The sequence below is a fragment of the Trichomycterus rosablanca genome, chromosome 16, assembly GCF_030014385.1.
Source record: "Trichomycterus rosablanca isolate fTriRos1 chromosome 16, fTriRos1.hap1, whole genome shotgun sequence".
In the NCBI taxonomy this organism is placed as follows: Eukaryota; Metazoa; Chordata; class Actinopteri; order Siluriformes; family Trichomycteridae; genus Trichomycterus; species Trichomycterus rosablanca.
In genome coordinates this window covers 2,259,296-2,274,861 of record NC_086003.1, presented here as the reverse complement: position 1 = coordinate 2,274,861, position 15,566 = coordinate 2,259,296, and the positions used below count along the sequence as shown (strand labels likewise).

The following is a 15,566-nucleotide window of genomic DNA, read 5'->3' as shown; positions in this document are numbered from 1 at the left end:
AGCCTGCGGTCGGAACCGGGGCCGATTTCACATCAGATCGGGCCCCCGGGAAGCTCTCCGAAGGCTGAAGGTGCATTCCTGCTGCCCTCAGCTTCACCACATCCGTGGTTGGAATCGGTCCGTTTCAGATTAATCATCGTCCCATCGATTCGAACCCGGCGTTTCCCAACTTCCCATGACGCATCGCTAACATGAACCGCTAATAATGAGCACTCTGTGTTTTCCTGTATTTCACAATTTAGTGTGAGTCTTATTTTCTGCTCACATGTCAGATCAGCTGGTCTTGAGTTCAACACGTTCTTGGTTTGTTTTGGGTCAAAAATATAAACACAGCAAGATTTACTTGGATTTTTACTCCACTGTGGAAGGTTTTTCTGTAATGAAGCCCCATATTGTGCAGCATGCCTAACACATCTGCTTAAGGGTCCAGTGCTAGTGTGCTTTACACCACTACAACAGGTGCTCGGAACTGCACATGGTAAAATTAGACTCCCGTTGAACTCTATGGTCAAAAGTATGTGGACACCATATGTAAGCTTGCTGGACGTCCCAATCCGGGAAGGCTATGACAGTCACTTTAGCTCACATTCGACATCGACGTTCCGATTTATCCCAACAGCTCTGTGCTGTGTACATGTAAAGGCTTTTGCCACAAAGTTGGAAGCGTATAATTCATTACTGATCGATTTTAGACTCCTTTAAGCAACCGGTGTGGCTGAAACTCAGTCATTCGGAGGGTGTCATTGTTTTCCTCCTTGCTTTGAGGTTCCTTTAGCTTTTTCTGGGTTCTTTGATTAGAAATAACCGTACAAACACATTTCCTATCAGCGAAAGTTGGCCGGTTCTTCTCATTGTCTTTGGAAAGACGCCACTGCTTTGTGCTCTTCTTTTTTTTAATGCATTTTCTCCCCATTTTCCTCCCATTTTAGCGACTCAATTTTGTCCTCCGCTGCTGAGAGATACCAGATTGCATCCGAGGAGAGCATGTACAGCCCTCCTCTTCTCGCCCGCGCATTCTGCACAGGCGTCTCTTCCGCCAATCAGGGTCCTTACACAGAGTATGAAGACCCACCCACACATAGTCCGGCCCCCACCCTGCAGATACGGTGGCCAATTTGTATCTGCTGCAGACGCTGCCAATCATGGATGGCGCCCAGCCGACCGGTGGCAACACCGAGTTTCCAATCGAGGAGTTCAGAATCACCTGGGCGCGCTCTGTGTACTTCTTAATGGGGCAAACAAATGATTGACGACCACTAACGAGGAATTAGGACGTCATGCCACCAGACTGTCTATCATTTATTCCATATGAGTACATTTGAATTGTCTTGGACAGTGAATGAAATCCCAAATTCTTCTCCACACTGTTAGCAACACCGCTAACAGGTTTCACAGACTTATTTCAACCAAAAACCCTAGAAATTAAATTATGCTTAATGTGTGGATGAAGTAGCTGGAGGAGCCCTATATCAAAACAGTTTGATACAGGGCTGCTTTATAGCATAACTTGTTATAATGTAGGTCATAATTCAGGTTGTAATCATTTATTAGTTGCCAATTTGAGAGTGCAGTGGGAGTGTGACGTCTCTTATCGAACCATGGTCACAATCGCAGGGTATCGTGTGTAGGACGCCCAGCCGGCTGATAGCACCACTGAGATTCTGTTCCCTGTAAGCGTGTGTTTACACAGTGTTTAAGCTCATGCCCATGTGTGATTGGCTTGTGCTCATTTCTACCGTCTGTTAGGATCTAAAGAGCGGTCGCCGATCCTACACCGGCACTCACAGGTCCTCAGATCCTCAGTCTGCATGCGAGCCTTTCTAAACACGACTCGGGTCCCTTTGTGTTATTGTTCTCGGCTCACGCGGGTAAATCCTCTCTTTGATGTTTTGAGGTTGTTCGCGTTACTTTCCCCCCTCAGGCGCTCGCCGTGTACGAGCCGCTCGGGACGGAGCCACAGTCGGTCCTCCGACAGCAAACAGACGCCGCTTTTACTTTTAGTTCTTTCAGCGTTTGTGATTTTGAGCTGCCGGGTCTGTTTGTTTAAACACGAAACCGTGCTTGATGTGGTGTGTGTGTGTGTGTGTGTGTGTGTGTGTGTGTGTGTGTGTGTGTGTGTGTGTGTGTGTGTGTGTGCTATCTATAGTAATGCACTGCTTACACGCATAATTATTCACAAATACGTTTTATACATGAAGGACTCGTCTGTCTGTGGCTCCGGCAACATCGTAGTGTTAAAGGTGCAGGACTAGTAATCGAAAGGTCATTGGTACAAGCCTCACCACTGCCAGGTTGTCACTGTTGGGCCCTTGAGCAAGGCCCTTAACCCTCAATTGCTTAGACAGTATACAGTATTGCCGTGTAAGCATAGTCGTGTCCATCACGGAACACGTTTGATGAGTGTGTTCAGTATTGATTTTAGTGCTTCTCTCATCCCTCTTCCGTTCTCCTGCTTTTTTCCGGCCGCCACGGCGGATCATTCTGGTCAGCACACCAGATTTGGCCCAGTTTTAACACCGGATGCTCTTTCTGACGCAACCCTCCTTATGTTATCTGTACTTGGGACCGGCACCTTCCAATGGCTAGGCTGTTTGGCCATCCCCTCCCCTTGGACATGACTGGCTGATAGCACTGCAGTAGTCCATCTGTTTCTCTACATACATTTTAAACCTGCTTTCACCCTGTTCTTCAATGGTCAGGACCCCCACAGGACCACCACAGAGTAGGTATTATTTAGGTGGTGGATCATTCTCAGCACTGCAGTGAGTTTTTAAAGTTTTTAAATACCGTGTCCACTCACTGTCCACTCTGTTAGACACTCCTACCTAGTCGGTCCACCTTGTAGATGTAAAGTCAGAGACGATCGCTCATCTATTGCTGCTGTTTGAGTCGGTCGTCTTCTAGACCTTCATCAGTGGTCACAGGACGCTGCCCACGGGGCGCTGTTGGCTGGATGTTTTAGGTTGGTGGACTATTCTTAGTCCAGCAGTGACAGTGAGGTGTTTAAAAATCTGATCCACTCATACCAGCACAACACACACTAACACACCAGCACCATGTCAGTGTCACTGCAGTGCTGAGAATGATCCACCACCTAAATAGTACCTGCTCTGTAGTGGTCCTGTGGGGGTCCTGACCATTGAAGAACAGCATGACAGGGGGTTAACAAAGCATGCAGAGAAAGAGATGGACTACAGTCAGTAATTGTAGAACTACAACGTGCTTCTATATGGTAAGTGGAGCTGATAAAATGGACAGTGAGTGTAGAAACATGGAGGTGGTTTTAATGTTATGGCTGATCGGTGTAAATAGGGCAACTTGTGTACAGTATTACACTAATCACTATTCTTTTATTAAGTCTGTTCTTCATGCTTTCCTGGCTTGCTTGCAATCCTGCTGTACAGCCTCATTCTTGGTCTGCTTGTTATCCTTGGAGGAACCTTCACTGTGCCATCAAGTATATCTAAAATTAAGGACCTTGGTAGGATGCTGGTGGTGTTCTCTGGAGAACCTCGCCCTCAGTTTGGAACACACTGTTTATCTTCTTCACCTCAATGTTCTTCACTGGTCGCATCCATCCTTCATCTCAGACCTGCTCGTTATTTCCATCGTCCAACCACCTGGGGTGTATGATTTTATTGAGACTCTTCTCATATGACCCGCTCAATGTTCCTCTATCCTGTCTCCTCTGCCCTTGGTCCAACCTCAGTAATCCTGCTTATTGTGTCTCTATCTAACATAATCCACTGTCCTGCCTCCTTCACTCTTGGTCCATCAGACCTTACTCCATTCAAAAGAGATGCATATTCACTCCTCAGAGACACATATGAAGACAAACGGAACAAAAGCTGAACAGAAAAGACTATAATAGATCTTTTATACATATAAAAAAAAGACTTAACAATCCTGCCATGAATGTAACCAATGTGTTGACGTGGCGTTAAACCAATAAACAAACAGATAAGTCTCCGGAGCTTTCATTAAACCCGTAACATTTGGTCGTTGCGATGTTTGTAGTTCTGCAGTTAAATACTCCAACACAGCAGAAGTGAGGACGTCTGGAACTACTGCAGCTCCTCCTCATGCTCGCAATCCAGGACAATCCGCTGCCCCAGTCTGTCTCCGCGAAATGATGTCAGGAGCCTCGCTAAGCCTTATTTTAGCCCATAACTAACACACCCCGAAGGTGTAATTGGGTTATGCGGCAGGACAGTGACCCAAAATATCAAAGCGAGTCCACATCTGAATAGCTTCAAAGTGCGGAATAGAATTAAGAGTTTCCGGAGTTTTCAGGTGACCTTGAATCCAGTTGAGACGCTGTGGCTCAACCTGACGCAGAGAGTCCAGGTCCTACCGGTGTGTCTGATTGAAATGAGTCCTGCACAAAAAAACGTGGCCTAGAATCGCTCCGGAGTGACGTTGAGACTGATATTGAACGACTGAAGGTGTTTAGTTGAAGTCGTTGCGGATGAAGGTGCTGCAGCCGCCGAGGTGAAGGAGCAGGAACTCGTTTTACGAGGGTAATATGTAATATGTGTGTTGGAGTACTTTGTTGAATAATGTGAGATGAAATTATGGTGCAGGTCAAATATTTTATAGCAGAAGGGGTCGGAAAGTGTCAGTCAGCGTTTCTCGCTCTTTATGTACCTCATTCCACACAACACACTGAGCTCTCCTAACAGATTCGCCGTTTTCTTTAATCGTAATCTTTTCTCCCGCAGGCGCAGGACCTGAGCGTGATCGAGGAAGTGATCCGAATGCTCCTGGAGATCATCAACTCCTGTCTGTGTAACTCTCTCCATCATAACCCCAACCTGGTGTACGCTCTGCTCTATAAGAGAGAGCTGTTCGAGCAGTTCCGCTCGCATCCGTCTTTCCAGGACGTCATGCAGAACCTGGACACGGTGAGACTCAGCGGTTTTGTGAGCGTTTAACGTATGCACGGTTTGATCCGAGTGGTCCTGACTGGACTGGTAATCAGAAGGTTGCCAGGTCAATCTCCACTACTGCCAAGTTGCCACTTTTGAACCCCTGAGCAAGGACTTGCATGGCTTTCCATCCTAACTCTAAGTGCGCGTTCACATGAGAAGCGTTTTATTCAGCGCTTGGCTTGAGCGGTGCGGTAAAACGTCATCAAAGTGTGAATCTGAGCTGAATCAGCATTAGTGTGGAATAAGCGTCAGATCCAGGGTTACAGCTCCACGTGTATCTGTGTTTATCTGGATTTTCCTCCCTGTTTCACTTTTAAACTTGTGTTACAGCTCCAGCTTCTGAGAAATGGTGAGAATCAGAATCAGCTTCTCCCAGAGTCTAAAACGCTTCTGGTTCAAAATAAAGCTTAACGTGGTTTAATGTAATAAAAGAAGGAGGCAGGAGCACTAAACTTTTCTTCATTATTACTGCTCATAAGTTCCTCCACTGATCACATTCCTCACTCATCGTTTTAGTACAATGAGTCACGTTAAACATTGAGTCGCTTTTACCACGTCATATCAAACAGTTCGTCTCATTGGAGGAGCTTTGAGAAGGTCAGCGGCAAACTTGGTCAAAGTTCAATCAGGTGAAGCTCAAAAATCACGAGTCCAATGCAGCAAAAGTGTCAAACAACGGCACAAATCGGTGCAAAAGCGGTTGTACCGCTTCTCATGTGAGTGCGCCCTTAGTGGCTTCGTATAGAAGCGTCTGCTAAATGCCGTGAATGTAAATTAAAATGTCATTTTAAAAATATGCCAAATATTTCATCCTGTAAGACCGTATAAATCACTACCTGTGCAGAAACTACTTCCTGTCATGGGGTGACAAATTACAACAGACTCACAATCAAAAGAATCTAAAATTGGATCAGCAGGGGTTTTTATATAACCCCAGAAAGCAATTAGTTTTTACCTCTGTGTGTGTGTGTGTGTGTATCGTTTACCTGTGAATGCACAGGGACCTGCTGGTAATGTCCTGGTATCAGGTACCACAGAACTCCAACGACGTTTTGTGGAATCCATGTCTCAGCGAAGTAGACGGGTGGTCCTAATGTTTTGGCTCATCATAGTCACAGACGAAGAACATTTATAGAAACTATTAACAGGGTGTATGTATACTTTTGACCCTCTCACGTTTGTTTTGCTTGTGTTTTATTTCCGTAGGTGATCGGTTTCTTCAGTCAGCGTCTGGAACAGGAAGGGTCGGACCTCTCGGTTGAAAGAGTTCAAGAGGTCATTAAGAAAGGAGCCGTGTTACTGCCTAAAGATCGCCTCAAGGTACAACACACACACACACACACACACACACACACGCACACGTTTATCCCAACACACTCGCGTATGTTTACGCAGACCACACACTCCTGCACATGCTCAAACGTGTCTGTGAAACACGCAGCAGGATCTGTAGGCCGGTCCGGCTGCACCCGTCCGCTGACCTGAACTCTAATTGTCCTCATATAGAAACCATTTAAAATACCTTTAAATAAATAACAAAATCATTATTTATGGAGCTGGTGTTTTAAAGTCCGTTCACATTCAGTTCTTTCACTCACTGCCTTCAGTACACAAAAAAATAACAGGTCAGCAGAAGTGTTTACTTAAATCTGACCAGTCCTCAACAAGAACAGACAGATATACAGCGTGAGTGAATGTGTGAGTGTGTGTGAGAGAGAGAGAGAGAGAGAGAGAGAGAGAATGTATATGAGTAAATGTGTGTGTGTATGAATGTATGAATGCATGTGTGAATGCATGAGGGTGTGTATGTCAGGGTGAATGTGCGTGCGTGCGTGCGTGTGTGTGTGCGTGTGTGTGTGTGTGTGTTACCCTGAAGTAAATTGACGCCCCGTACAGGTTACAGTTTTGACCCTCCAGCTCTGAACCAGAATGAAGCCGTTTGTTAAAATACATCAGTGGATGAAACTCAAATGAATGTAAGAAATCAAAACTATAACAGCACACACACTCACACTCACACACACACACACGCACACACACACTCACACACACGCACGCAGTGAATTCTCAAGGACGGACTTTACAACACACGGACAGCGTCATGGAAACGCAGGACCCGGGATACAAATAAATCTCCGGCATGTATGTCGTTACCACTCCCTACCCACAAGCCCCTGCTGCAATAAATCAGTGAGCGAGTGTGTAGCGTGTCCTGCTCATCCATCACTGCACTCTCATAATTGCATGTCCCGTCGCATTTTTCATTCCTCCTGTGTTCCATGTGTGTGTTCGTCTTCTCATCCCAACACGCTGGACCATCGTTATTTTTCTGGTCTGAACGTTCTTTCCTCTCTCAGAACACGCAAGCCGTCCACGCCAGAGCCGCGTGATTAAAAAGAGGTGTGTGTGTGTGTGTGTGGTCATGACTGTCATTTGCGACCACGTTGTCCGACTGAGTCTAATTAACGAGCGCGTTTGCGTCATGGCCGGCGGTGCTGGAGAATCTGGGTCAGTCGTGCTGTTGCTCAGTCGTCCGAAAGCTTTCTGTCTCCTCCTGTTCCCCCTCGTTCTTTTATTTATTTATTTATTTATTTATTTATTGTTTTATTTATTTGTTTGTTTTTCCTATAAATACGTTGAAGAAAATCACTGATCATGAAATACGTTCACTAATAAGCTCAGCTGACTGTGGACAGTCTCCTATTCTTGCATAGACTGACAGGAGACAACTGTTCCACGTCTTAGCACAGAAGTCACCAGCAGCAGCCAATTAGAATCACTCAGAGGATATTAGGAGTCACTCGGTTGGCACGGTGATACAAGGACACAAGGAGAACATGCAAATTCCATACAGAAAGGAAAATCTGCTCACAGACCCAACGGTGGCAACTTTCTACGGCGCACTCGTCAAGAGAGGTGTACACTGTTCCATCGTGAGCACTGTCACCACACAGCAAGAAGGTCCTGGGTTCGATTCCCAAATCACCAGCAGCAGCCAATCAGAATCCCTCCGAGGAAATTAGGAGTCACTCGGTTGGCATGGCGATAAACAGTGCTATCAACTCTGGAATCCATGGTTCGAATCTTAGTGCAGGAGGCCTAGTGATTCCAGGGAGACCGGACCCACCGCGACCCTGACCAGGATAAAGTTAAATCACATTATAGAACTTTATATACGTGTGGTGCAGCACTAAAGCACCAGCGGTGCGATGGATTGGTGTCCTGTCTGGGGGTTTAGTCATTCCAGGGAAACCGGACCCACCGTGACCCTGACCAGGATAAAGTTAACTCACATTATACTTCATGCATGTGTTGTGCAGCTCTAAAGCACACTAGTCCACTCATTACTACTGTGATCCAGGGTTCGAATCTCAGCTGTGCTATTGACCGGTAGGGCGTCCTCACAGACATGATCGGCTATATGATATATTCGAGTGGGCGTGGCTGAAACAGACTAGCCGTTTGGAGGTGCACTTGTGAGTGCGCTCTCTGTGCCCGTCCCAAGCCCGGATAGAAATAGGGACACATGGAGAACATGCAAATTCTACACAGAAGGGAATCGAACCCAGGCCCTTCTTGACGTGAGGTGCCAGTGTTACCCAGTGTGCCACTCCAGTCCTCAATCTGTATTACAAAATAGAATAGAATAGAACGCCTTTATTTGTGATATATACAGGGTCAGCCATTGTACGGCGCCCCTGGAGCTGAGAGGGTTAGGGGCCTTGCTCAAGGGCCCAACCGTGGCTGCATGACAGAGCTGGGATTCGAACTCTCAACCTTTCAATTGACAGCCCAAAGCTGTACCCACCAGGCTGCCATGACCGTATGATCATAATGCTCATCTGTGATCTAAACCGAGAGTATAGTGAGCACCTCACCTCACATGTGGCATGAATAAGAACCACGACGGCCACATTAAAACAAGTTCCTTTCCTAACAGATAAAGCCGTGAATCAGCGGCGCATCAGAACAGCGCCAGACGTAAACACGGCTGTGTGAAAGATTGTCTAGACGCTGTGTATGCGAGTGTGACTGCGCTGTCTCTCGGGGACCGAAATTGAGAAACGCTTGTCTAGACAGACAGCAGATTTACACACACACACACACACACACACACACATACACACACGCACAGATTGGCTGCTGCAGATGAGGATTGGGGTCCCGGGGGAGTGTTCGCTCGAATGGGAAGTTCTCCCCCGCTGCCCTGGTACAGTCTGCTCCTATTGTCTCACACACACACACACACAGGAACAGTCGCATATACACACACGGAGACATTGCAGGTCAGCCGAGTGGACCGCCATTCTCTCGCTCATCGTCTGTCTGTCTGTCTGTCTGTCTGGTTGGGAACAGTGATGGCACTGTGTGGTGGCTAGAGTGACACAGCCAGTGGAATTTGTTTGGCCAGCAGTGTGTGTACGTACGTGTGTGTGTGTGTGTGTGTGTGTGTGTTCTGTACTGATAAGACAGAGACTGTCTGGCTCCTCAGAGAGAGCAGGGTGACTTCTGCCATCCAGCTCGCACGCAGGCCTGCCGCTGACCTCCGCGCCCACACACACACACACACTCCGTTCTGGTCTCCTACAGATCCAAACTCGCTACTATGAACCGTGTGGACGTAAGCGCGAACAAAGATCGTATTCACACTTTCAAAGGTCAAATATTCTGGTTTTGCGATTGAACTGGAGTGTTTTTTATCTCCCACTCGCTGACTTTGTTCCTCTCAGCGTCAGAAAATGCGTACACACACACACACACACACACACACACACACACACTTACACACACACATTTACATTTATGACGTTCATCCAAAGCTGTGAATTGTGTTCGGTTACGTCTACATTCAAGCAATCGAGGGTTGAGAAATGTGCTCAAGGGTCCAACGGGGGCATGAAACAGAAATGAAAGTTGAATCACATTATAGAACTTCATACACTGTTGCATTAGAGGGGCACTAGTCCACTCACTACCACTATCTCTGTGGTGCTGTCGACCGGTAGGGCGTCTTCACAGACACGATCGGCAAACCGTGTATGGATCGTGTATGCACATTCCACACAGAGGGGAAAATTTGCTCAAGGGTCCAACAGTGGCATAAAACGAAAAGGAAATTAGCAGACATGCTCAAAGATCACATTATAGAACTTTATACAAGGGTGGCGCAGCAGTGAAGCGCGCTAGTCCACTCACTACCACTGCGATCCAGGGGTTCGAATCTCAGAGGTGCTATCGACCAGTTGGGCGTCTTCACGGACATGATAGGCAAACGTTCCAGTGGGCGTGGCTGAAACAGACCAGCTATCGGGAGGTGCACTTGTCGGTGTGCTCTCAGTGCCGGTCCCAAGCCCGGATAGAAATAGTGACACAGGGAGAACATGCAAATTCCACACAGAAAGGAAAATTTGCTCAAGGGTCCAACGTTGGCATAAAACGAAAATGCACAAAGTTAAATCACATTCTAGAACTTCATACACCATTGGGTGGCGCTTGGGTGGCGCAGCAGTGAAGCGCACTAGTCCACTCACTACCACTGCGATCCAGGGTTCGAATCTCAGCAGTGCTATTGACCGGTCTACATCTTCATGGACATGAAAGGCAAACGTTCGAGTGGGCGTGGCTGAAACACTAGTTATTGTCAGTGCAGTCTTAGTGCCGGTCCCAAGCCCCGATAGAACTAGGGACACAGGGAGAACATGCAAATTCCACACAGAAAGGAATATTTGCTCAAGGGCCCAACGGTGGCAACCTGACAGTGGTGGGGCTTAAACCAACAACTAGCAACTTGCTGTCGCCTCACATCAAGAAGGTCCTGGGTTTGATCTGCAGGTGGGGCAGTCCAGGTCCTTTCTCTGTGGAGTTTGCATGTTCTCCCCGTGTCTGTGTGTAACCAGTAACTATCTGTCCTGTCATGAATGGAACCAATGTGTGTAAAACATGACGTTAAAATCCAGTAAACAAATAAATAGATCTCTAACCCCTGTCCACTACTGAATGAACCCGGAACTGGGCATCGGAACAATAAAAGAGGGACGACTGGTTCAAGAAAAGCTGTTTTTCTCCTAGATCTTGTGGATGGTCGGGCACTTGTGCATTGTTCCACCCAGGGAAGAGTTGGCACTAGTGTGCCACCTTAAGTCCATGACTTCACTAGTTAAATGAAGCACGTTTGCTTTGGAAAACTATCAACTAGAGCAAAGTGGACCGTGTAATGACCAAAAAGTACACAAAATAACTACTGAGTCACTCCCAAATGTCAGGTCTCCTAAACGTCCGACGCTTTTAAAGCTGAAGTGTGACCCTGAAACATCTTTTGTAGCGGTTAACCTCCTGACCCGGGTCTGACAGACGTCCGTGTCTGTGGCGTGTAAGACGAGAGCGTTTATCCTCGGGGCAGTGAATGGAGACCGGAGGCGGCGCGGAAAGCTCCGGCTGATGGCATCTGTCTCCGCGTGGACGGATGAAAGCGAGTCCGGGCGGGCCGAGTCTGAAACGCGGCGTTCCGAGGGCAATCTGATCGGCCGGCGGTGCATTATTGATGGAGCTGGGTCGCCTACCTGCTGGCGCGCTGGCTGGCACCCACCTGGCATCGCCGCCGGTCGAGTCCGGCGCTGACATAGATGCCGCTGACCTTCTGTCTGACGCCACTGAATGAGACTGAATGAGTAGCGCCTGTTTGGGGAAATTTTGCTTGTGTGTATTAATACGTAGTTTGATTTCGACTCAACCGCACTGCTCTCTCTTATGAAAACAGAAACACTGCATGGCCAAAATTATGTGGACATCAACTGGAAGTAGAAAGTGGTTGATAAGGGCAGTTGTAGCCTAGCGGTTAAGGTACTGGACTAGTAATCAGAAGCCTCACCACTGCCAGTTTGTCACTGTTGGGCCCCTGAGCAAGGCCCTTAACCCTTAAAAGCATCCGCTGAATGTCGAAAATGTAAATGACTGATTAGCACAGGGCTCCAAAAGTATTGGGACACCCCTTTTAATTTTTGGATTCATCTGTTTCAGCCACAACAACTGCAAACAGGTGGAGAAAATCAGTTATATAAGGGAAATGATATGCATCCAACTTTGTAGCAACAGTTTAGGGAAGGTCCTTTCCTGTTCCAGCATGACTGCCCCTGTGTGCAAAGCAAGATCTATAAATAGGCAGCCGATCCTATTGGTTAAGGTACTGGTCCAGTAATCAGAAGGTTGCCAGGTTGAAGCCACATTTCTTCCAAGTTGCCACTGTTGGGCCCTTGAGCAAGGCCCTTACCCTTAATTGCGTAGACAGTATACGGTCTAAGTACTGTAAGTCACTTTGGATAAAAGTGTCTGCTAAAATCTTGTGCTGGTTTGACTGAATGGGCACAAATTCCCACAGACATACTTCAAAGTCGAGTGAGCAGCCTTCTCAAAAAAGTGTCTGTTGTTGTAGCTGAATAGATCACATAGAGGGTCGCTCTTTTTTAATACCATTTGTTTTTTAATTGTTTTTGGAATGTCCATAAGCTCATGATCAGGTGTCCACATACTTTTGGCCACACAGTGTACATTTTCTGAGGTGTCTCTCTCTCTCTCTCTCTCTCTCTCTCTCTCTCTCGCAGAAGTTTCCAGAACTCAAATTTAAGTACGTGGAGGAGGACCAGCCTGAAGATTTCTTCATCCCGTACGCCTGGTCGCTGGTCTTTAACTCCGGCGTGGGTCTGCACTGGAACTCACAGGGGGTCGAGCTCTTCAGCATGGACTCGGCCTGAGAGAGGCGGGACAGACGACGGCCGCCGGGCGTGTCCGGCCGCGGACGCGATCCGGTCAAGACGTCCAGATAGTTTCGGAACATGTGAAGGTTCGGAATCGGGCGTGCCTCTTCAGACTGACGGGCGGCGCTTCCTCATTATCAGACTCTCGGGCTTCCTTTATCTCTCACACCCGCCTCATCTCAGGTGAGGCACAAAGGGCATGTCAATCAAATCACCGCGTCTTCTTTTTTTTTTTTTGGTTACTGGAGTCAGACTGGCGCAGCTGCACTGAATTCTGGGAATGCTGGTGTACGGAGCTGCTCATGGCTGGGTTACTGTCGCTTTACACGCTCGTCCTGATTAGAATGTGATTCATTTTGTTCGTTTTTTTAAGGTTCTGTGTAACAGGCTGGAAGAGACGGAGTGTTAAAGCAACCGGTCCTGAGTTCTGGATCGTATTTACGTTCAAATATTACGTTTGTTTTCATTTCTGAAGAAGCTCAAACCAAAAGCTGATCGTCTGATCGTTTTTCCTAAATACAAATCGAACCGTACGAGCGCGCCTCACATGATCAGCCCCGTTATTTAGCGTCTACTGGTTCATTTATTTATTGGGACGTTTCTGTGTTCTGTTCCGTATACTAGCATAGTGATTTTTTTAAACAGCAGTGCTTATGTGCAATCGTTTCTTTAAGATAAAAATAGCATATTTTAGATACTTTACTATAACGAGTGTACTATTAAATAATGATTCTGTAGGTAAATCGATTCTGGCATGTTTATTCATGTAGAAATGTATAAATACATACGCAGCATGGCACAATTGTTTCATTTCCTTTATTTACTAAGAGAAAAATGTTAGTTATTTAATTGTAGGTGTTTTTGGGTTGTTTTTTAGGGGTGGGTGTGTTTGGTAATTCACATTATCGTTCCACCATTCGATTACGTTTGACAATAATTCCTGTGCTTAATTTTTGTCCTGATTTATAAAGGTTGTACATGACGTGTGTATAATTTTGTAAATCTAATGTCAATAACATCAGATTTCACAACATACGGACATAAAAGTCTAGCCGGTTGATCTTAGGTCTAAGTTCACTCTTAATATGGGTACATTTAGAAAATGCATCATTTTTGTCTTCCATCCAGAATCAAATGTGGTTTTCTTAACATTAAATTCTGTTTTTTTTAACATACACTGATCAGCCATAACATTAAAACCACCTCCTTGTTTCTACACTCACTGTCCATTTTATCAGCTCCACTTACCATATAGAAGCACTTTGTAGTTCTACAATTACTGACTGTAGTCCATCTGTTTCTCTGCATGCTTTGTTACCCCCTTCCATGCTGTTCTTCAATGGTCAGGACCACCACAGAGCAGGTATTATTGAGGTGGTGGATGATTCTTAGCACTGCGGTGACACTGACATGGTGGTGGTGTGTTAGTGTGTGTTGTGCTGGTATGAGTGGATCAGACACAGCAGCGCCGCTGGAGTCCACTCACTGTCCACTCTATTAGACACTCCTACCTAGTCGGTCCACCTTGTAGATGTAAAGTCAGAGACGATCGCTCATCTATTGCTGCTGTTTGAGTCGGTCATCTTCTAGACCTTCCTCAGTGGGCACAGGACGCTGCCCACGGGGCGCTGTTGGCTGGATGTTTTAGGTTGGTAGACTATTCTCAGTCCAGCAGGGACATTGAGGTGTTTAAAAACTCCAGCAGCGCTGCTGTGTCTGATCCAAGGGGGCTAACAAAGCATGTAGAGAAACAGATGGACTACAGTCAGTAATTGTAGAACTACAAAGTGCTCCTATATGGTAAGTAGGGCTGATAAAATGGACAGTGAGTGTAGAAACAAGGAGGTGGTTTTAATGTTATGGAGTTTCAACAGAAATATTCAACCCCCTCACTCACAGGTAGTATATTTTTATTTCTACATTCTACATAAAAGCAGTTTTGAGAGCTTTGAGTCGACATGATTTGAACCCTGGAGCTGTGCAGCACCCAAACGTTTCCATGTTAACATGGACGAGGCCTAATGCACAACTAAGCACAGTTTACATGCACTAAAGCTGTAATCAGAAACCTGCTTTTGGTTAAAAGGTTTATTTAAATGTTTGTTTTATTGGAGCTGAAGCTGCAGAATTTCTCTTCGCACTCAGGTAACCAAGTGGATAAATAATAACATATTAAATAATAATAATAATAATAAATGATGTATGTCAGATATCACGAATCCTCGTTGTGTTTTGCTCCTGTTGAACTGAAACTAATAAACACAAAAGTCCAGATTGTAAACCTGAACATTTCCTGTGTGTGTTTTATTACGGGCTTGGAACTAATTTACTTCACACACACTTCACACACAGCGTGCACACTTCCTTTATAACAGTTAGACGTCTCACACTTGTGATGCGCTTCGTCTTTTATTTTATCTGCATCTGTTTCTAAATCACGCTAGCCCACTGGCATCCAGTACAGGTTAAAGGGCCCAACATCGGCGCTCCTCGTAGTCAATGCATCTTCCTGCCCAAACCATCAGAACTAAAAACATGTATCCCTAACAACACCCGATAATGGTACCCATCAAACCCAATCCTGGCACGAAAATGGCCTATAAGCTGTCATAGGGTTAAACCGTCCTATTAACTAAATACTTTTGCCTCTATGTCAATCCCAGTGAATTGGGAGAGTACCTGTTAGTCCCAGTAAAGAAAACACCATTATTTTACCATTTGCACGATCTGAGTCAGTGTAGCTGTATCATAAATATTAAGACAGCTCGAATCTTCGACGTTTAACACCTCCAGATTCCACGATTCCAAATCCAAGAAGGAAACTCACACATTCTTTTTTTTCTCTCTAAATAAACCATGTTTGTTTTCTTACCGCGGCGTTCTA

The 15,566-nt window shown here is 46.1% G+C and overlaps 1 protein-coding gene across 1 annotated transcript in view; it reads left to right on the top strand.

The window, feature by feature from the left end:
* dym (dymeclin) overlaps positions 1-13,664 on the top strand; it is a 73,407-nt gene extending 59,743 nt beyond the window's left edge. Inside the window, exons 15-17 of the mRNA XM_063011032.1 lie at positions 4,722-4,904; positions 6,138-6,251; positions 12,530-13,664. Of these exons, the coding sequence (XP_062867102.1) occupies positions 4,722-4,904; positions 6,138-6,251; positions 12,530-12,679 (447 nt within the window). The 3' untranslated portion in view covers positions 12,680-13,664. The remainder of the gene's footprint in view (positions 1-4,721; positions 4,905-6,137; positions 6,252-12,529) is intronic.
* The last annotated feature ends 1,902 nt before the right edge of the window (positions 13,665-15,566 follow it).